This window comes from Rhinolophus sinicus, linkage group LG14, assembly GCF_036562045.2.
Source record: "Rhinolophus sinicus isolate RSC01 linkage group LG14, ASM3656204v1, whole genome shotgun sequence".
Classification (NCBI taxonomy): domain Eukaryota; kingdom Metazoa; phylum Chordata; class Mammalia; order Chiroptera; family Rhinolophidae; genus Rhinolophus; species Rhinolophus sinicus.
In genome coordinates this window covers 54068865-54090647 of record NC_133763.1, presented here as the reverse complement: position 1 = coordinate 54090647, position 21783 = coordinate 54068865, and the positions used below count along the sequence as shown (strand labels likewise).

General features: G+C 58.9%; 1 protein-coding gene across 2 annotated transcripts in view; it reads right to left on the bottom strand.

Annotated features, from left to right (window-relative positions):
• Positions 1-4013: 4013 nt before the first annotated feature.
• The window catches only part of LMNA (lamin A/C), a 38838-nt gene continuing 21068 nt past the window's right edge, over positions 4014-21783 (bottom strand). The window contains exons 2-13 of one of the 2 annotated variants that reach the window (XM_019711154.2): positions 21036-21652; positions 10470-10626; positions 9057-9182; positions 8709-8879; positions 8501-8626; positions 7745-7965; positions 7432-7651; positions 6949-7056; positions 6726-6845; positions 6238-6330; positions 5236-5505; positions 4014-4963 (exon numbers count right to left, since the gene is read on the bottom strand). In XM_019711154.2, coding sequence (XP_019566713.2) covers positions 4937-4963; positions 5236-5505; positions 6238-6330; positions 6726-6845; positions 6949-7056; positions 7432-7651; positions 7745-7965; positions 8501-8626; positions 8709-8879; positions 9057-9182; positions 10470-10626; positions 21036-21391 — 1995 coding nt within the window. In that variant the 5' untranslated portion in view covers positions 21392-21652 and the 3' untranslated portion in view covers positions 4014-4936. Of the gene's footprint in view, positions 4964-5235; positions 5506-6116; positions 6331-6725; positions 6846-6948; positions 7057-7431; positions 7652-7744; positions 7966-8500; positions 8627-8708; positions 8880-9056; positions 9183-10469; positions 10627-21035; positions 21653-21783 lie in introns of those variants that run through there. The other variant, XM_074319139.1, reaches the window with a different exon arrangement.

The following is a 21783-nucleotide window of genomic DNA, read 5'->3' as shown; positions in this document are numbered from 1 at the left end:
CCCAGTTCCCAGGCAGCTCTTAAAGGGACCAAGATGAATTAGCAAGGGGCAGTTTAAGGGGGTGGGTACAGAGGAAAGTGGGTGGTGGGGAGAGGATTAGGTTTGCCAGAGGCAGGAGGGCCAGAGTGGGGGGTATGATGCCTCTTCTACGCCCCAGACTCCTCAGTCTAGCCTTTTCCTCATCCCATGTGAGCCCCACGTTGGCCACCCAGCTTCTCACTACCACCTCCTGGGATCCTGGCCCCTATTCCCCTTGGGCCCCTGCCCACTTCCTCCCCCTCCCCCATATTCCTGCCACCTCAGGCTCCAGTGAGAGCTGCCAGCTGGCACTGACTGGTACTGCGCAGGGAGAATTAGCCCACGGATTTTAAGGCCCTGAGGCCTGGCCCCAGAGGGGGAAGGGAGACCAGCACCTCAGAGCCCCTCGCGGGCATAGGAGCGGAGGCACCTCCCGAGGGCCTCTCCAAGCCTTGTTTCCTAAGGAGAGAGACAGAGAAATGGAACCCAAACGACAGCAGACAGACGGACAGCAAGCCTCAGAAAACTTCAGTTCTCATCACTCCATGGCTTAAGGTCCCCGCTGGCTCCCCGGTGCCCACGGCAGGCATTCATCCCCAACTCCTTGGCCCCCACCCATCTCTTCAGCATGGAAGGCTCTTCCCCAGTCCACCCGGACCCTGCCTGTCCGCAAGTTTCAGTTTATGTCTCCTGCCTGGAATATTTCCTCTCATTTCTACCCGATAGAACTCTTCCCGTCCTTTCATACCCACCCCCAAAGAACCCCTTCCTCCGTAAAGCGCTCCTGGGTCCTCCCACAGTATTCTGAGTCGCCACAGTATCGCCTGGCAGTCAGGGGTCCTGGATGCCACCACCGGCAGGTCCCAGCCGCCTCACTTAAAAGGTGAGCTCGCCCCCTAGTGGTCGAATTGGCTCCATCTCTGGAAGCGACGGGACAACAGGTCTCACTCACTCAGGTTCCATTCTGGCCGAGTGATTCCGAGTCTATGCCTTAACAGTACGTATAAAGGGCCTACTATGTTGTCGGGTACTGCACTGGGGGGGAGAGTACAGGCAGAGAAGATTCAGGCGGTGCGGGTGGGGAGAACTCAGGATGCCGGTTTCGGACATGTTCCTTCGGGATGCCATTAGACTATTAAGTAGGTATTTGTGTCTGGAGTTCAGGACAAAGGAATGGGCTGGACTGTAAACTTGGGAGTCCCAAGTACTGCACGGACAGTATTTAAAGCCATAAGCCTGGAGGGAGTCTCTCAGGGCCCAGTGGAGACAGAGAAGAGGACAGTGGAGCCCAGGGGCACACCATCTGTCAGAGGTCAGGGAGAAGAGGAAGAACACACACAAGGTCACACAAGGTCAAGAAAGGTGAGGAAGTCACCACTGGGCCAGCAGTGCAGGGCTTGGGGACCTTGACAAAAGCAGTCTCTGTGGAATGAAGGAAGCAGATCAATAGTGAGAGTGAGGAAGGGAAGTGTGAAGAGAGAAGAGAAGGTGGGAAACAGTCACCTGAAGCAAGGGGACATGGGGCTAGGGACCGGAGTAGCAGGCTGTGAATTTAAAGCAAGACTGTTTGGCAGGGGAATAATCAGGATTCCATCCTATTACCTGAGATATTTAAAGAAAAAGTATTCACTGCAGTGTTATTTACATAAAACTGAGAGTCAGTGAACTGTCCCAAGGGGATTGGTTAAACGGGGTGTTGTATAAACATTCAGCCATGAAAAAGTACGTTTCTATCATAAACATCCTTTATGGAATATTGGCAAAACATGATCTTAAGAACCCACATGAAGATAATCTTGCCAATTAAAAAATGAGCAAAAGGAATAGAAACATGTTACACTAGAATAAATGCAAATAAGCAAAACCCATTAATGGGGGGAAAAAGTCAACTTCTCTTCAGAGAAATGTAATTTGAAACGATCATGAAAGATCATTGTTTTCCTATCAAATTGGCAAAGATTAAAACTGACAAAACTTGTATTGGGAGGAGTATGGAGGGAAGTGAGCCCTGCTGCCGTGACAGTGACAAGAGTCCACTTGTCACTTGGATGATTCTCAGCAATATTATTAATGGCCTTTATCAGTGTATACCTTTGACTCAGCCAGTCCCCTTCTTGGAATGTATTTCACAGAAATTCCCAGAGATACATGCAAACATGTACATTCCAGGAAGTTATTTGTAACACCCAGGAGAAAATTGTAAATGTATGCATACATTTGAAAATTGAAAAAAATAAAAAAATTCTCGAAGCCTCCTACTGAAAGGAGGGAGGTTATGGCTGAGTAGTGGAAGTACAGATGGCTATTATTTTTTCTTGCCCTTTTCTACCCTCTCTGTAATAGCAAAGTATTCCTTACACGAAAGAGAAAAAAAAAGAGTTATTTTTAAAGCCATATTTATAAACTTTGAAATAACACTGGAAAGTCCTGAGGCATGTTAACTGAGAATCCAAATTTCAGCCACAGTGAGATCTCAGGGAAAAAATGCCTGGAAGCAAAGCCATCAGTGGTTGCCTCTGGGCGATTGAAAAGGGATGACTTTTTTCTCAATCTTACTACAGAGTATGTGTTGTATTCTAACCCCCACCCTCCAAAAAAATTTTTTTTAAATAATCACATGTAGTCTGCTGAGTGCTGAGTTGCGTCGTGAGTGTCCTGTGAGGTGACCACGTGTGCAGACGCCCCAGCTGCGCCACGTGACCAGCTCGCAGCAGTTTCTGCGGACTTGCTTAGTCCTTCCGCCCTCCTCAAGAGCCGGGACCTCTCCCGCGGTCCGGGTGCTCCCCAGCCCGGGGTCCGCACCGCGGTGCCCGGGATGCGCGGACGCCTGGCGGGCCGTGGGTGAGGCTCTGGCGCCCCCAGGTGCCCGGACCGGGAAGTGCATGTAGACGCCCTCAGGTGGAACTCTCTCCCTTTGCTGATGCGCCCAGGGCTGGGAGAGCGTTTCCTTCTTTAATGCTGCCCACCTCAGGCAGGGACCCCTTTCCCAGCCCGTGGGGGGTCAGGTGTTTCCAGCATGACTTCAGAGGTTCTTCTCCTCTCATTCATTTTGCTTTTTCCAATCTGCTTTCCCATAATCTCAGGCATGCTTTTTCTCACTGACGTGACTGCTGGCTCAACTCCTCTGCCCCAGGGACTGTAAACTATTTTATCATCACGACTTTTTGTTCAGAGGGGGAGTATGACGTCACTGGAGCACGAGTCTGCAGCCAGAACCCGTGGGATCTCTGCCACCTACTAGCTGTGTGGCCTTGGGCAAGTTAACTGAGCCCCAGTTCCAGGGGCAAAGGGGACAGGACAGTACGAAGGGCAAAGGGACAGTGCAGAAGCTTTACAATCTATAAAGGGCCACAGAAAGGTTGGCACCGCAGCTTTTCCCCCGTCTGGGGCCCTTTCCTTCAGTCCGGGCTCATTTCCCCAAGATTATAACGCCCACCCCACGCCAGGCTCCTGCTCCGCCTGACACACCCTGGTCTACAGCAGTCCACGTTTTCCGGACTGTAAGTTCCCTGAGGACACCCATCATGTTGTCTTGTTCATCTCCTACCCCCTAGCTGAGCAGAGTGGCAGAGGGACATCGTCTACTTGTTTGCAGTCAGCCCCACTCCTTCCCCATGGCCCTCAACTAGTTTCTACTCCCCCAGATGGCACCATGCTCAGACTGGGTCCATAGCGTACTCGTGCTGAGCTCAGGATCCAGCGTGTGCTGGTGGGAGGAAGTTAGGAAGGAAAGGGCCTCCTACGGGCTCCACCTTTGAGGGATTCCACAGGGAGAGCCCCCACATGGGTGGACATTGCTTCCGTCACAGCCTCTTCCCACCAGTCACCACAGATATGTACCCAGAGGTGCTCAGAAAGCTGCATCTTGTCCCCCTAGAGCAGGGGTGAGGCTGGGCAGCAGCAAGCATCCGCACGTGGGTGACCGCAAACTTGTATGTCTGTCCCTCAGAACACACGGTGACGCCCACCAACAAAGACACCACAGCAGCCAGGGGTAAAAACAACTAGTGTATTTTTTCGGGGCGAAGATAAAGGGTGCAGATGGGAAATGTGGAGGCAAGGGGATCCTTAGTGTTTGCCAAAAACCACTGCCACTCACCCTCCACCACTGCTCACCTTCCTCTCAGGGGTGTGGCCCCGCAGGCTCCCACCCCTTCCAGTAAGTCTCCTTGTCCCTCCTTTCCTGCACCCACTTGACCTCGACCTCCAGTGACTGGGCAGAACTCATCTGGCTCTAAAGCTGGGTGAAAGCAGGCTCAAACTCACGTTTCTCCCCGCTCCATTCACCCCCACCTCATCCCCATCTCTTGTCTATATAAAATACAGAAAAAGCAAGCACAGCTGGTATCTGGGAGAATCAAGCCCCCCGGGGCTGGGGCAGGGGTGAGACTGGGGGGAAGGAAAGGCAGGCAGAAGGGCCTCAGCCACGAGCGCTGGACCGATGGGGCGGCCCAGGGACCTGGCTCAGCCCTTCTCCCTTGGAGGCTGGCTTAAAAAGACTCCACACCTGCCTCTCAGGCACCATGTTCTTGGGGTCCCGGGGGGCGGGGGTGGGAGGAAGGCAGCAGGCAGGGCAGAAAAGCAGAAACTCGGCTCTGCAAAAGCACCCCTGTCCCTTGGCTCCTGGAAGAAGCCCTCTTTGGTTTTTAAGGCAGATATGGAGTTTCACGGAAGAAGGTAAAGGAAGAGTGCATTGAGATAGATGCTTTTTTTTTTTTTGCTTGTGTTTTTCCTTCAGTATAAAATCACTGTAGAAAATAACCTCTCTTAGAAAAAAAAAAACATAGAAGAAAAAAAACCAAAGGGGTATTTTTCTTTGGCTTCAACCCCCATCCCATGACGAGCAGGGAGGGGGTGGGCAAGAGGTGAGGAGGAAGCAGGGGGCCTCCACCCCCACCTCTGCCTGGCAGGTCCCAGATTACATGATGCTGCAGTTCTGGGGGCTCTAAGAGAGAAGAGAGGAGAGGGAGGTGTGAGCTGCAGTGCCTGGCCCTCTACCCTCACCCCCAACCCTCAGCCCTGCCCCTGCCTGCCCTCCTGTCTGGGGCTCAGACAGGAGGGGCAAGACGCAGGAGTGGACTGTCTGGGATCTCGGGCTGCATGGGGGAGGCTCCCACTCCACCGGGGTGCGGAAGAGAAGGCTGTCCCCCTCACCGGGCCACCGTGTCCTAACCCTCAAGGACCAGAGTGTGGTGTGGAGGCAAAGGGACAACTCACCTGGTTTCGGGGACTGGAGTTGCCCAGGAGGTAGGAGCGGGTGACCAGGTTGTCCCCGAAGCTGCCACCCCCACTGCCCCCCACACTGCGGTAGCTGCGAGTGACTGTGACACTGGAGGCAGAAGAGCCAGAGGAGATGGATCCGCCCACCTGGGCTCCTGAGCTGCTGGCAGACGCCTTGTCGGCGGGCTGCCCGCACGTCCCGCACAGTACAGTGCGTGAGCGCAGGTTGTACTCGGCCGGGTCCCCCGAGCCGCTGCAGTGGGAGCCCTGAGGAGGGAGACACGGCTAAGGCGAGACTGACCGCCCAGGCCTCACACAGGGCTCCGGCAGCCTCCACCAGACAGGAAGGTGGGGCTCTGTGCTCAAGGGACCCGAGGGAGGGCGGCAGGGTTTGGGAGGCTGGGCTGGGAGGATGGGACAGGAGGACGTGAAAGGGAGAAGGGCCAGGAAGACGTGGGGAAGGGAACTGAGATGGTGGCTTTGATTCTGCCCAGCTATTCTAAGCTTAAGAGCGGAAGGAGAACGAGCAAGCTTGGAGGGCCGCAGGTGTGCCAAATCAACTGGGGAGGTGGGGACGGACAGAGAAAGTTCTTGCAAGAATGGGGGAAGAGAGGACAGGCATGCCACAGGAATTGGGAGGACCAAGAACGGCAACGCATGCAACAGAAATGGGGGGAGAGAGGCAGGGCTGTGCGCCCCACGTCTGTCCTCCCGTCCCAGTCCCGAGACTGATCCAGACCCTTGTCCACTGCTCCCACAGAATCATCTATGGCATCAGAGAGTTCCCACTCCCGTCCTTACCAGAGTAGGGCACCCAGACACCTGGGTTCCCTGTTCAAGGTATGGGGAGGAGAGAGAAGAAAAGCCAGGGCAGCAAGTGAAGTTCCAAAACATTCTTTAATGAAAATACTTTTGGCATGGGGAGGCCGGGGAGAGGCTGCCCCCTGGCCTGGCTGGGAGCCCAGTGTGGGCTCGGCCTCAGCGGCGGCTGCCACTCACGTGGTGGTGATGGATCAGGTCATCGCCATCCTCATCCTCGTCGTCATCGTCGACCACAGTCACTGAGCGCACCAGCTTGCGCATGGCCACCTCCTGCCGGGGACGAGGACCAGGCCCAAGGGTCAGGGGTGGGCCGGGGGGCGTGCAGTGTATCCACTCACAGGGACCGCTAGGCCTGGCCTGTGGCCTGCCCCTAGTCCATCCTGCACTTACTTGTCCTCTGTGCTGCTGGAGCCAGAGGGACACCGCCAAATGGGGTGGGTATGACTGCGGTCCCGCCTGGAACAATCCCCCTGTCTAACCCCCACCCTCAGGCAGCTGGGGGCGCATCTTCTGGTTTGCCCACTGGGGGGAGAGTTTGGGGCCCAGGGCCTGCACCACAGAGCTGGGAGAAAGTAGCCCTGAATTGGTGTCCCTGGGTGAGGGGCTGTGGTCACCAGGGGTGGCCTCGCCCAGTGCCCACGATAGGCCGGCCGCAGCATACTCACCTCCCCACTGGAGCTGATGAGCGCCGTGCGCAGGCTGTTCCCGCAGCCCCAGGTGTTCTGCGCCTTCCACACCAAGTCGGTGGGGGGGCTGTGAGTGGCCCCAGCTCCTGCAGCCCAGATCTGGGGACGGAGGGATCCAGAAGGGCGTTCAGTCCAGCGCACCATCGTCAGGCCACCCCGCCCCACCTCAGGCCACCCCGAGTCCAAACAGCCCACCACTTACCGTCACCACCTGGCCAGCCTTTAGGGTGAACTTTGGTGGGAAACGGTAGGTCAGCAAGGGCTCATCTCCGTTCTGGCGCTTGATCTGCCAGTTGCCCATGGCCTGGTCCTGCCGGGAGGGGACAGAAGGGGAAGGTGGGGGATGCTGGTCCCGGCCCCGGGCTTCCTCTGGCTCAAGGGTGCAGGCAGGCACAGTCGGAGGCACTGCCCCCAGCCCTGCACTGCCCTTGCCCCCCAGCCGCATCCTGTGACACCCCTGCTGTGCGGGGTACACTCCCCCACAAGGAGTTGGGGACTACTGTTCACCCCCATTTCACAGCCGTGGAGACTGGTTGGTACTCGAGGTATGAAATAACTTCAGGGCTGCAGTGTGTGGGAGGTACGCACGCTCACCCGGGTCAGCCTGTCAGCAAGGCTCCCCCCTCCCACGGGGTTCCCCACTCGCAGCTGCCAGGCCCTCCCACCCGGCGGGCGCACCACCTACCTCGTTGGACTTATTGCGCAGGCGCACGAACTTGCCATCCTCGTCCACCTCCTCCACCGCCACGCGCCCGCTGGTGCGCGCGTGCTGCGAGAAGCTGCTGCGGCTCTCGGTCTCCAGCTTGCGCTTCTTGGTGACGCTGCTCCCACCCTGCGTCTGGGATGAGTGGGAGGAGGCACGGCCACGGCTGCGCTGCGAGGTGGGGCTGGGGGACAGGCGGAGCCTGGGGGCAGGAGACAAAGTGGGGGGCTCGTCAGGGCCACAGCGGCGGGCGGGCCACAGGCGGCTGGGAGCACCCGAGGCCTCCGCAACCCACCTCTCCTCCTCGCCCTCCAGCAGCTTGCGGTAGGCGTGGATCTCCATGTCCAGCGCCAGCTTGATGTCCAGCAGCTCCTGGTACTCGTCCAGCTGCTGCTGCATCCTTGCCCGCATGTCCGCCATCTCCCGCTCCTTCTCAGCCAGCAGCCGCCGGCTGGTGTCCCGCTCCCTGGACAGCGAATCCTCCAGGTCCCGCAGCTTCGCCTCCTTGGCTGTCAGCTGGGTGCGGCGGACAGGGGGGCGCTGGTGAGCTCCCAAGGGCCCCGAGTATGCAGAGGGAGGGGGGACACCCAGCCACCGCCTGTCCCCAGGATCTCCAGGGCCACATAAGGGCCTATCACTGGCTCTAACGTGGCCTGGGCTGGCGACTGGAAGCCTCCCCAAAATCTAACAGAAATGTCTTGTTCTGAGGCTAAAATCTATTTCTTCCTGTCACAAATGGCACAGCCAGCCAGACTAATGATGCTTTTTATGCCTCGCACTGAGTCTGGTGGGGGGACTATGAGTTTGGGAGGACAACAATGATCTCCATATTGAAATGGGAAACCGAGGCTCTGAGCAGTGAAGGTCACACAGGTGAGATAAGAGGAGGAACAGCAAACAGGTCACCTGAGTGCAAATCCTAGGCCCTTTCTCCGTCTGCCGAGGGGGCTGCGTTCTGTCCCTCTCCCCTCCCCTCTGTCCCTCTCCCCTCCCTGCCTACATCCTGCCCAGACTATTGGCCCACTGGGGAAGGGGTGAGGCGGGGCGGCACCTGCTTCTGCAGCTGGCTGAGCTGGGCCGACAGGCTGTCGATGCGAATGCGGGACTGCTGCAGCTCCTCGTGGGCTGCCCCCACCAGGTTGCTGTTCCTCTCAGCCGACTGCCTGGCGTTATCCAGCTGGAGGGCAGGGCACTGGGTTAGGGCTGCAGAGGCCTGGGCACCCTGCCCCCCCCCCCAGCCCCGGTGGGCGGGGCGGCACCTTGGCAGAGTAGGTCTTCTCCAGCTCCTTCTTGTACTGGTCCACCTGCTCTTCATGCTGGGCCCGCAGCTCCTGCAGGGCGTCCGACAGCCGGCTCTCAAACTCACGCTGCTTCCCGTTATCAATCTCCACCAGCCGGGTCTCATGGCGGCGCTTGGTCTCACGGAGCTCCTGGAACCAAAGTCAGAAGTAGGCTCGGAGGCTAGGACCCAGGTGGCCAAGCCCCCCACCCAGTCTGCCCCACTGTGACCGGGGAGCTGGGTGCTAGCTGCCTCCACACTCACCCACTGGCACGAGCCCTGCACATACTGAGCCCCCAGCCCCGAACGTGGGGCCTGCAGGACCCACCTCGCTGTAGATGTTCTTCTGGAAGTCCAGTTCCTCCTTCAGAGTCTGCAGCCTGTTCTCAGCATCGACCCGCCGCAGCATCTCGTCCTGAAGCTGCTTCTTGGCCTCACCCAGGGCTGCTTCAAGCTGAGAGGAGGGGACAGAGGTCGGGCAGAGGGGTCAGAGGACATCAGAGCTGGAAGGAGGCCGAGAAGTGGGCTGCCCCCAGTGCATCCCTTTCTATGTGTGACAGAGGAGAGAGAGCCTTGGATGCCCACAGAGGTAGTGCTGTGTCCTCACTCGCAGCAGCCACTCCGGGAGGTACTGCGCTCAGAGGGGAGATAGCATCTGCTCTCTCTGGCATACCACAGCAGTTGCCATAAAGGAGGTATGTCCGAAGTCCAGAACCAAAGTGTGCCTGGGACAGTAGAGGAGGGTTTGGGAAGGGCTCCAAGAGGCTGAGACCTGAAGGACAGGTGAGTGGGACCTGGGGAGGGACACTGCCGTGACTGCAGGGCAGAAGAGAACAGGGGCAAAGGCACGGAGGTCTGAAGGGACACGTGCCCTTTGGGGTCTTCAGGAGGGGCAGTCCCGCTGACGCCTGAAGGATGTGGTCGGGCTGGATCATGAAGAGGTGCGCCCTTATGTGCCCTGAAAAGACCCTTTGGAGTTTGAGCACGGGGGGGCCCCTTCTTAGATCTTCATCTAGAAAGCACAGGCTGGCCAGTACTGCTGGGAAGGGCTGGGGGCAGGGTGGAACCAGAGGCAAGGACTCGGAAGAGAACGGCCCAGGCTTGGTTCTGTAGTCAACCTGCTGGCATCTAACGGTCTGTCCATGGTGTATTGTGGTGGCAGAGCCTGGGAGGGCAGAGAGCCCAGGACGGAAGCTGGGCAGTTGACTAGTGCTGGCCCGGCTCTGTGCACAGAAGGCTGTGAAACTGGGAACAAGCCAGCAGCTTTGATTCTGGTCCCCAGCTTGGGACATGAGAGGTTAGAGGATAGAATAGACAGCAGAGTGTTTTGAAAGTAAAGACCACCATACACACGCCAAGCATTAAGAACGTGTGTCCCGCCTGTGATGTACCGCCAGCTCCCGGCGGGTCTCTGTGGATGGCCCACGCTCCTCTCCTGCCCCCAGCGAGGTCACTGCTCTCTATGAGGGTGGCCCGGGAGGCATCCAGGGCCAGGCACAAATCATTGCAGTTAAATGGAAATGGCTTGTGGATTATTTTAACTTCAGTGTGCTAGGCAGAAAGAGTGTGGTCTGGAGAGGTGCAGTGATGCGAGGGCCGGTGAATGGCTCTGAGACCCGGGGACAGGTCAGACCAGGCACCTCCTGAGAGCAACTGGGGAAGCAGAGTGAGTATGCATGTGTGTGGTGGTGGTGCTGGGTGTCAGGCGGGGTCCCGGCGGCGCCTGGGGAGGTGGCCTCACCTTGGCCACTTGGCCCCGCAGGTCATGAAGCTCATTCTCCAGCGTGCGCTTCTCGCTGAGGGCGGTGCTCAGTGCGGCCTCCTTGGAGTTGAGCAAAGCCTCCAGGTCCTTGAGCCGGGCCTGGGCAGCCAGCAGGTCTCCCTCCTTCTTTGTATTGCTAAAGAAGCAAGGGAAGAGCGGGTTGAAGGGGAGGAGTCTGTGTCCGTAGAGAGCCAGGTTCCCCAGGGAGAGGCCGGTCAGCTCTGCTGTGCCTCCAACTGCCAGCAGAGGGCGTCCTGGGTTTGGATTTGTCTGCATCTGCCAGCCTCTGGGGCTGGACTCCCACTTTCCCCAAGGTCCCCCAAACCCCTTTCCTGCTTCTCCACCCTTCCCATGACTCAGTGCTCAGGAACGTGCCTGGGGCCAAGGGCAAAGCTTGGTCCCGTGAGATGAATGCTTTTCCCTCTCCCCTCCCATTCCTTCCCAAAGAGACAGGGCCACCTTTGTCTCCTGCCCCTTCCCACACAGGGCCTGAACCTTCTCCTCCCAGACTCCACCCGCTTTTTATTCAGCCAAGCCTCCGTCCCAGCAGAGATCCAGACAGCCAGGTTCCCAGCCCTGGGGTCTATGTGTCCCTACCGCTTCTCAGTTTGAGCCCCAACGGTGTCAGTCACCTCTCCTAGTCCCTTTTACACTCTCGGGACTGTGGGGCGGGAGAGTCTGGTGAGAGGTCAGAGAGACCTGGGATGAGGGTAACCAGGCGTGGCATGGAGCCTTCCCTTTCTCAGATACAGTCTGGGTCTCCTATTCTGGGTGGGGCACAGGGCTTCCAGCCTCCCCCATCCCCCATCTGGACTTCATCAGAGCCCAGAGAATGCCGAGCCCCACCCGTCCACCACAAGCCTCAGCATCTGGCTGCAGATACAGCCCCCACACCTCCTGGCCCACCTGCACCCCAGCCTTGAACCTCCTCACCCCTCAAACAGGGTAAAGCCTTAGCTAGAACCCAGCGAACCGGGGCTGCCTCTGCCACTCCCCCCGTTTCTGGGCCTCTGATTATTTTTGCTGAATAGTGAACTGGAGAAACAGAGGGGGCCTATTTTCTTAAAAACCTCTGAAGAACCTAAGAACTCTCCAGATGTGACGATCCCTTCGCCAGTGTCTGGTGAGGGAAAGCGGGAGACCCAGAGGGTGGGGGGAGAGCCGTGGGGCCTGGTCCCAGCTGCCATCTGTAACACATCAGTCCTTCAGTGCAAGCCCACCACAGCAGATGGGGGGAAAGGAAAACCAAACGTGGGCAGGGGAAAAATTCTATCCTGGAAAGGAGAAAAGTGGCGCTGCCAACATGCTTCTGCTGCCGCAGGACTGCTAAGCTCCAGGAGACCTAACGATTCACTGTGGAGCAGGCGGGAGGACAGACTTGGACGCTCAGGCCAGGCCAAGACTGAAGCCGTGCTCTGCCACCTGAGGAGGCTTCAGACAGGAGCCACCTCCCCTTCGGCCGGTCTCCACTGGGAGGGGACAGAGTGACGTCAGACAGGCTGCCCCAGCTGGCATGCCTGTTCCTGTCCAGGCCTCTGGCCACACCTCAGAACAAGCTGTTTAATGCAACAGGGTCTGTCTCCTGTAAAAAAGAGGCCCTTCCAGAACTGGAGGACGTTTCCCCTCCTCCGGCTCAGCCAGAAAAGCTAAAAATAAAGTCAAAACCCAGCTCAGGTTTTGGCTGCCATCCGGCCCGCGCCTGGCTGGGAGCACAGCCCCAACTTTCCATGACTTCAGAACTTTTCCGAAGCTGAGGCAGCTGCAGGGGGAGGAGGAGAAAGAAGAAAAACCTCTGGTAAAGGGAAGCGATGCGGCAGGCATGGACCCTGAGCTCCTTGGGTTGATTCCCAGCCGGCAAGGGCTCCCAGAGGCAGCCCCTCCGCCCTGCAGGCTAACCACCGCAGCCGGCAGTACAGGGGCTCCCAGAATTTAGAGAACTGGAAGCAGCTTGGAGAGGGTTCAGCGCCACCCCCTCCTTCCTCAGATGAGGACACTGAGGCACGGAGGAGAAAGGTAAAGGGCCCCGTGTCAGGCATGACAGGGACAGGGGCATGGTCAATTCTGGCTGCTGACCAGGACTCCCCCCCCCCCCACTTCACTGCTTCCTGAGCCACAGGTCTAGAGAGAGGCAGAGCCAGCCTGAGCTGGGAGAAGCAGGAAAAGCGAGGCTTTCAGGAGGCAGCCCAAGGGCGTCTCTTCCCCAGTCCTGCCTCCCCAGACACCAGAAGGGGAACTCCGGGAGTCCTGCTTGGACACACCCCTTCCGTGGCTGTGCCAGGCTGACAGCGAGCGCGCGCGGGGAACAGAGGTGCACGCTCCCTGCCCTCCGGGAGCTTACAGTCGAACGGGTACAGGACTGTCTAATCTCTTCCCTTCCTGCTGCTCCCAAAGGTTGGGTGGTGGTAATAATAATGATCATTAATAATAATAAAACGGTGAACACATATACAGGTACCAGGTGCTGCCCTAAACCTTACACTGTTAACGTGGTCTTCACAGCCTCCCTACAAGACAGAGGCTATTGCTATGTGGTTGGGGAAAATGAGGCAGGGAGAGCTGTGTCCGGCAGCAAGTCGGGACCCCACTGGGACCAAGTGCTGCTTCAGCACCTGTCACGCTATAATGGTCTCCGAAGAAATTAAGGGGGCTGCTTTGCTCTCCCGCCTGGGGGCCGTTCCAGGGCTGAGACACAGGCTCACACACAGGGAGACGATGAGCACAGAGGAGCGAGAACAGCCTCTGCGGTTTTCTTGGCCAGATGTGGGGAGCTCCCGTCTGTGGGGGAAGAAGCCACTATCATTCATGGCTTATGACTCAGACCTCGGGCGCTCTGTGGCCAGCGAGCCACACGCACTCCCCGAGATGGCTCCCCTACATCCTCCTCGGGCTCGCCCGCCCAGCCCCTCCCTAGCTGGGGTCTTCAGACCCAGCCAGGACCCCACACACATCGGCCAGGGTTTCCGCCCAGGGTGGTGGTGCTGCCTGGCTGGGCCGGAGTCCTCTGGGGGTTGGCGGTGGGAGAGCTGGGCACGTGCTGACTGGGTGGGGCAGGCGAGGGGAGCTGGGCAGGGTGGGAAACGGGCCCCACAGGTGAGTCATCCCCAGGCCGACAATAGCCGGGCAGGGGTCGGGAAATCCTCTAGTGTCCACAGGGGAGACGCTGGCTTTGCCCACGTCCTGCCCCAGGCCCCGTGCCATGCCGGTGGGGGGGTGGCGAGGGGGGCCACTCTTTCCCTGTCGTCTGCAGGTTCCTCAAGCACAGGACTGGCCCATCCCTACCACCCCATGAGACAAGAAGGGCTGGGCATCCTGTTGCTAACTCTTCCCACAGCTGGCAGATCTGATCTCTGAAGGAGGGAAGACAGTGGGGGGGGGGTGGAGGGCAAGGCAGCTGTGAGGACAAGAATAGGGTAGACAGGGGAGCCGGGGGCCTGCGGGGCTGAGGCTGGCGGGACGGGGAAGCCCGGCTCCAGGCCTCTGCAGGCCAGCACTCTGGGGGCTGCTTTTGGGGAAGAAAGGCGCCCAGCGCAGCAAAGGGGCTGGATGGGCACCGGGCCAGGCACTGGCCCGCCCGCTGAGTCACACTCCTCAGCCCAGCTCGATGCCAGATATGGAAGCCAGAGCCTCAGCAGGCTTGTTTGGGCCCAGTGGCTGGGAGCAACTTGCTAGGCCCCAGGGAGGGCCCCCATTTCCTGCCTGGGCTGAGGAAGAGACAGGGGAGCAGAGATAAAGGGGCTAAAATAAGAAGTGGAGGGGAAAATGGCCAAGGGGGCTCCCTCAGACCCATCCCAGTTCCCTTGCAGGCCACACCTCTGGCCCTCGGCCTCACCGACCACCAGACCAACGGAGTTCCCCATGGCTGCTCGCAGACCCTGGGCAAGAGGTGGTCCCCAGGGGGCAGGAGAGCACAGGTCTGAGCCCTGCATCCCTGCCTCACAGGAAAGGGCGCCCCCTGTGGCTGGGCTGGCTCGGTGGGTCGCTGGCTGAGGGACAGCTCTCCCCTATCCCCAGCCTCTAGACCTCTGGCCAGGCTGACTTCCTGCCTGGTGATGGGGCAGCTCCTGTGGCCACCCCAAGCCTCCTGCAGGGTCCAGCCACTGCTCCCTTGGAATATATCTCCCTTCCCTCCGCCCCTCCCACCCTCCCTCCATTTATCCAAATACCCCCTCAGCCAGCCCCCTGGCTCCCCTTCCCCAAGCAGTCAAGTGTTGTTTTATCTACTGGCTTATTGTTTGCAGTTACATTGTGTCTCTGGGGCTTTTTCTGTCTGTCCCCTGATGCCCTGACACCAGGAGGTTCATATGCTCAAGGCCTCTAGAGGGACCTCCTCCTGGGCCAAGTCCTGCACATTTATAGATGGGGAAACCGAGGCCTGGAGAAGGGCAGGCTCTGACATGAAAAACCTGCCCACCCAGTCACCTCCGGACACTCACAGCACACAGGACAGAACACGGACAGGGCGAAGAGGGTGGCGCGGAGACACCCAGGAAGAGAGGCTGGGACACGTGGCGGCGACCTCTGCCTTGCTGACTGAGACACCCCAGTGAGAGTGTCACAGAGGCCCAGAGAAGCCAGCCTCAAACACACTCCCACAACAAAGCCATGAGGTCTGACGTCCCCCATCCCCAAAAGGAACCACGGCTTGGTTTCTTGGCTGGTCTGTGGGTCTGCCCTCACTTTCAGGTCAGGGCCGGATGTGGGAAGCCTGGGACATCTGGCTTCCCCGTTCAGCTCTGGTATTCAAGGCACCTTCCCTCCCTGGAAAGGAGTTCTTAAAAAGAGGAAGTGAGGGCAGGTGTTCTAGGACCTCGAGCCCCCCCTGAACTCCACCCTGTGAGGGTCCGAATGTCTTACACCCAGAAAGTATATGGTAGCCCCCCACGGACCCCCCCCCACTGCCGACCTCCGCACTCGAGCACACGCACCCACAGCAGCCATGGCCCTGCTTCCACACGCCTCTCTTGGGTGTGACAGCCGCTACACATGGTCGGGGCCTGAGGCCCATCTGATCCCCTTTCAGAGCCACCAGGCTCTCAGCTGTCCTCTCCTCAGACAAAACTGGGTCTTAATCCAAGCAGAGGGAGGGTTGGAATGGGGGTATGGGTGCTGAGAAGGGGGACAGGGGTCTGGTGACAAGTGCAAACGCGGGGCCTGGCAGGGGGCCCGGCCTGAGGCATAGCTGCTGGGGATACCAATGTGGCAGGGTACAGAGGTGGGAGCTGCCTGCAGCCACCGGCCAAGAAACCAGGGTTATGGGCAACAGGCGGCTGGCGTCCTGACCACCCGCTCCCTCAGGGTCCCCTGCCAAACACCACTTTCCTTCTTCTTGGCCCTTCTCTCCAGAAAGCACTCCTGTGTTGTCACAAAAATGCAGGGGTGAGGCCTGGGGACAGACCAAAAGTGGGGCCATGGAGTGGGGCGGGATGGCCGCCCCGTGGGGGGCCCACTGGCCAAAGGCAGGGACACTTAGGGTACACCCACAAGAAGGCGACTCGGCAGTCCCTTCTCAGGACATATTAACCCTCCATCTGGTGGCTCCTGGTTATGAACGCTGACTGCAGTGGGAGGGGATGGGCTGCACCCCAAGATCAAGGACGGAGGTGGGGGAGGGCGGATGTAGGAGTTCTGGTCTCACTGCATTCCAGCTCCTTCCAGCTCCAGCCTAGGAAGCTGCAGCTCTCTCCCCAGCCGGCAGAGGGTGGCAGCTTAGCGTGTCAGAGAAAGGGGAAAGTGGGGGGGGGAGGGGGCCTCGGCAATCCTGAGCTGCCTCCTCTCCACTGCCCAGAACCAGGCCCCTCGAAACCAAGGGTCTCCAGTTCCCCTAAGCCAGCCCCAAAGGGACTCATATGTCCTGGCCCCCCTCCATGTGTCCCCCGTCTGACTTACACCCTCATCCCTTCAGCAAGAACACCCACCCTAGTTTCAAGAAAAGGCCACCCTTTCATTTTCTTGGACTGAACAAGCTCCGGGTCTCCTGTTCGCTCCCCACTCTGCCCTATACCGTGACTCAGCCCCTGGGCTGGGCCTGGGATCCCAGCCAGAAGTATTCCTGGCTTCCACAGGCAGGATTTGGGCTTCCTCTCCCACAAAGGGACGGGGAGGCCCCCAGGCCCGCCTCCTTCCCAAACTGTCCTCCTTGAGGGATTGGTAAGGGCCGAGACCTCCTCACACAGCCCAGCCACAGCATGGGTGCAGCGAGGGCTGGAGGTGGGCAGCTCAAGGTCATGCCGCCCCTCGTCCGACTCCAGAAACATGCTGTCTAATTCTGGCCGGCGGTAAGCTAACAGCCCTGCCTTTCCCAGGGCCTCCCTCCCTTCCCAAGACAGGTCAATGGGACATTCTTTCTCCTTCGTGAAACAGCCCTTCGCACTGCCCTGAACTGTCCTTTGCTACAAGCAATAAAAGCAAAGTCTAAGCCAAGAGTGTAATAGCATAACTAACCATTTCTAATAAACTTTCTTAGAGACAGAGAGAGCCTTAGTACTTTTAATCCCATAGCTTGTGGGAAATATTTCTATTGACAATAGCATTGGCTGTTAATTATATTCACATGCATTACTTTTGATTTTAATATTTATAGCCTGGCATGTTAGAGGACTGTTTGTTCACTTTGGGGGCCACGGTACTACTTTGGAAGCTGAGGGATCTCTGGAGACCTGCTCTATCCCCTTCCTTTTATTGCTAAGGAAACCCAGAGAGGGGAGGTGATTTGCTCAAGGTCACACAGCAATTTAGTGGCAGGGCCGAGCCTAGAATGAAGGCCACCCAGGGCCAGGGCTGTTTCCACTGCCTCACACTACCTGTCATTTGGTTGGTGACCAACCTCATTCAGGGGTGAGACCCTAAAACCTCCCCTAGCCTCTCTATGGATAGCTCCAAGGTATTAGAGCTTGGCCTGTGTCCCCATCAGTATACTGGGGCCCAGGCAGGTAGGAATCAGATGAGCTATGCTGGTGTCTGGGCCTCTGAGCTAGACCTGGTCTTGGCTGCTGCAGCTGCTGGAGGTGGCAAGGGGCTGGGGGAGGAGGGGGTGAGGCAGAGGACAGAAGAGGGCACTGTTGGTAGGTGAAGTCGTCTCTACCAGTTGTTCTCCCAGCTGTCCCTGGCTTCAGCCCTGACACTGAGCTACTGAATCACTGGGGGTGGGACTGGGAATGGGGACAATGGACACATCCCAAACAAGAGTGAGTCTCAGACTTCCTGGAGGCCAGGGAAGTGCTACCCAGGGGTCCTGATCACGGGAAGGCTGTCGGGGCCCTCGGAGGAATTATTATCTCTTGCTTCTCTTGGGCTCCTGAAGTACTGCTCAGCCCCGGATTTAGCTCACCTTCTTCTTGCCCTTTGAATCGGAATGTGGACTTGGGGGAGCAGGGCGGGGGGGCAGAGATGACATCAGGAGGCTCCCTCAGGTGAGGACTGGGGCCCAGGTATCCTCAAAGGCCTCCATCAAAGGCACAGCCTCTTTCAGACCCAAGCAGACAATTGTGCGGACAAGTCCCAAGCTGGGAATCACCAGGCTCCCCTCCCAGAGCTCTGTTTTCAGATCCATGGCCTGACGGGATCCTGGGTCTTTCCAGGTACAAAAGCCGCTGACCAAGTGTTAACAAGCCCTGGCAGAACGATGGCAGAGCGCTGAGGCGTCACTGGTCCAGAGCAGGAGGGAGCCTCAGCCACCCCACTCCACCCTCCCGACCCTGCAACCTGTTCCCCAAGTGAGAGGGGTAGGTTTAATGGTATGAGCACTCAACTGGAAGTCAGACGTGGACCTGGGCTCCAGTCTTCACTTGTCACTCCCTTGCTGTGTGACATAGAACAAGTCTCTGCACCTCTCTGTTCATACCCTGATGAGAGAGTGTGGATGGACCTGGGCCTGTGCCCACTGCCTGTCCCCACCAGGCTGTTGCCTGAGGTGGGCAATCCAGGAAGTTGTCAAGCACGGGGGCCTCGTCCGGTGGGAAGAGGTGCTTCTGCTTTGTGGGCCTGGGAGCTCCCCACTTCTGACTCACCCTTCCTCCACCAGTTCCGCACGGGAAGAGCCAGGCACCGTCCTGCAGCCCAAGCCCGTAACTCTGGCCTCAGCTCTAGGACACTTGTGCACACTGCCCGTCCGGAGTCCTGGCTCCAGACCACCACAGAGGTCCCAAGGAAGGAGACAGGAAAGGATCCCAGGACATCACTGTGGGGAGTGGGGAGCAGGGGGAAGGGCGGGGATGCAGATATTCAAGCCCCCATCCCTCCCTCTGAGACATCTGCTGTCTCTTGTAAAGCCACCAGGGCAGGAGGGAGGGGGGCAGGCTGAGTCACCCACCCAGCTGTCTTGCCTGGGGTGGGGCCCTGCTCCAAGCCTGGACCCCAGGCAGGCCTTCCCAGTTCTCCCTACACTTCGGCTCCAGGATAGAAAGAATGTGCGTATGTGTGTTTGTGGGGGGAGTGGTGCTGCTTGGAGCCCACAATCCAGCTCAATAAGAGGGCATCCCAAACCCCTGGGTGTGGTCGAGGTACCCAGGCCGGACCACAGGAGCTTACAGACAGCTCTGTATCCCAACACAAACCTTGCCCTGAACTTGGAGCTCTAATTAAACACCTTCTCTCCAGGTTTTAATGGGAGAAATTGGGACAAGACAGGCCTCTCCTCCTCTTCCAAATTCTTCATTCTACTCTTCTCCACCTCACCCTGAGCACAGCAGATGCGAAAGGGAGCAACAAATCCTAGCTCCTCCCACTGGGAACACAGAAGGTGACTGTCACCCCAGTCTGAGCCCTCTTTGTCTCCACCCTGCCGCCGCCCATCAGCCTAGGATCCAGGTGTGCAAATCCACCCCCCTTTGCCGGAAGCCCAGCCTCCCCAGCCAGGATCAGTGGGGGAGAAGAGAGGCAGGTGGCTAAATATAACATGTACACACGCCACCCCCGCCCCTACCCCACGTGCGCACACCCCCGCCTGGTGTCCCAGGCCTGGACAGCTGCACCAGAAGGCAGGGGAGACAGACTGCTGTGGCTGGCTTAGCTTCCCCCATCAGCCAGGAAAGCCCTTCGCCGGGCTCTGCGAAGGTGGTTGAGTGGACAGGTTTCGAACACTGACACTCTGTGGGACTCCCCCAGCTTACCTCCTGTCTGTCCTACTAACTAAATTGTCCACATCACTAGTGAAAAAGACAGGAGCGACCCCTTTCAACAGGAATAAAAGCCCATCTCCCCACACAACTAGCAACTCACTACTCTTTACAAGACATGGATCCGCCACACGCCCCCTGGGCTGGGGGCTGGTGAAGGGGTGTCTAGAGAGCTAAGAGCAAAAGTTTGGAGAAGATAAGGGGAAGTCAAACCATAGGGCCCCCACAACCGCGGGTCTGCAAGCACCATTAGTTCTCTTTGGGTTAGGTCTTCATGGCGAAAAGGGCAGCAGACAGGAGGAAACCAAATTCCTGGGGGGCTGTAGAGGGGCTAAACTTCCAGGCTCCAAAGGTCTTTTTAGAAGAGGGTGGAGTCAAGTAGGGTGGGGTAGGGTGGGGCCGGGCCGGGATGGGTGAGGGAGGAGTGGCCTAAAGCTTCCAACGGCTGGATTTCAAAAATGTCACTGTATTCCCGGTTTATTAAGGCCAAGACCAAAAAAGTCAGACTGAGAGGATGGGACAGAGGAAAAGCGGTTGGGCCTGGCTGGGAAAATGAAAGTGGCTCACCCCAAGAGGGGGAGACCGAGAGGGACAGAGCCCTAAACCCTCCAAGACACCAGGCAGAGGGCGGGGAAGCTGCCCGCCCGGGCAGCCAGACCTGGGCACAACACAACTTCCTGAGTGGGAGCCTCTGCCTCCCTCCCTTGCATTCCTGGGCCAAGCAGGCCAAGGGCTGTGGGAGCTGCGGGGGAGCCTGAGCTGGGATCCACTCTCCTGGAGCTGTTTGGGGGTGCTGTCAGTCCAGGGAAGGTCCCAGAAATGCAGCGAGTGAAGGAGAGTTTCCCAGGTCTTAGAAAGAACCCAGATAGGGCCGGGCCAACGGGGCCACCTCCATGCCCCTGCGGTGTGTGTGTGGGGGTTGTCACCCTGACTTGGTGACCTCTCTCCAGCACCAGTGGACATCTGCCAACTTGGGAGTTTGTCTTAGTGGACCTCATGTATTCAGACCCAGGCTGGGCAAAACTGGCACTGTGCCAAGCGTGCCAAGAAAGTTCTAACTGGACCCTTTCACCCACTGCAATGTGTCCTGCGGTGCCCAGACTTCTTAGACTTGGTGGGGTCAGTTCTGCTTTGCTCAAGTCCCTCCCCGCCGCTCCAAATGGCTGGCAAACCTTCCCCTGACTGAACGGGCCTACCACCAACCCCTCCTTGGCCCTGATGCCCTCACGCTTGGATACCCATCTCCCAGAGACCCCTCCCTTCTCTGTCCTGTCCTGCCGATTTCCCTTGGCACTGCCAGTCACCCGCTAGGGGCAGTTCCGGGGAGGGAGGAGACTATATGGCAAAGTTATCAGCCTCCTGGGGCCGGGCAGGGGTGACCAGTCCGCCCACACACCACCACCTGGGCGTGCGGCCACCTGGTCCCACTCACCGCGCTTTAAGCTCCTTGAACTCCTCGCGCACTTTGCTCAGCTCCAGCTGCAGGCGGGCGCGCTCCTTGGCCACCGAGTCGAGGGTCTTGCGGGCATCACCGAGCTCGGCCTCGTACGCGGCCTTGATGCCGGACACCTCGCGGCTGACCACCTCCTCCGACTCGGTGATGCGAAGGCGCAGACCTGCGTTCTCCGTCTCCAGCGAGCGCACGCGGTCGATGTAGACGGCCAGGCGGTCATTGAGCTCCTGCAGGTCCTCCTTCTCCTGCAGCCGCGTGATGCGGGTAGGCGACAGCGGGGTGGAGCTGGCCTGCGCCCCGCTGCGGGTGGCGCGCCGCTGGGACGGAGTCTCCATGGCCGGCAGGGTGGCAGTGCTGCCCGCGGGGCAGGGATCCCGGGAAGGGCGCGGGGCTCGGGACGAAGGACAGAGGCGGGCCGGGGCCGGGGCCGGGGTCGGGGTCGGAGCGCGCCGGCCGGCAGGCTCTCAGCTTGCTCCTGGCAGGCGTGGGGATCTGGGCCCGGCGCTGTCTGACGTGGGATCCGGGTTGGCTGCAGTGGCTGCGGCGCTCCCGCGAACACTGAGTCACCGGCGTCTGGGCAAAGGCTCTAATAGGTCCTGGGAATGGGAGGAGGGGCCACTGCTCTTAAAGGAGCCGTCGCATACCCATGGGGTTGGGGCGGGAGTGGCGAGCAGAGCAGAGGACAGCCCAGCCCGGGCGGAGGGGAGCCCCACCCTCTCCCTCGCAC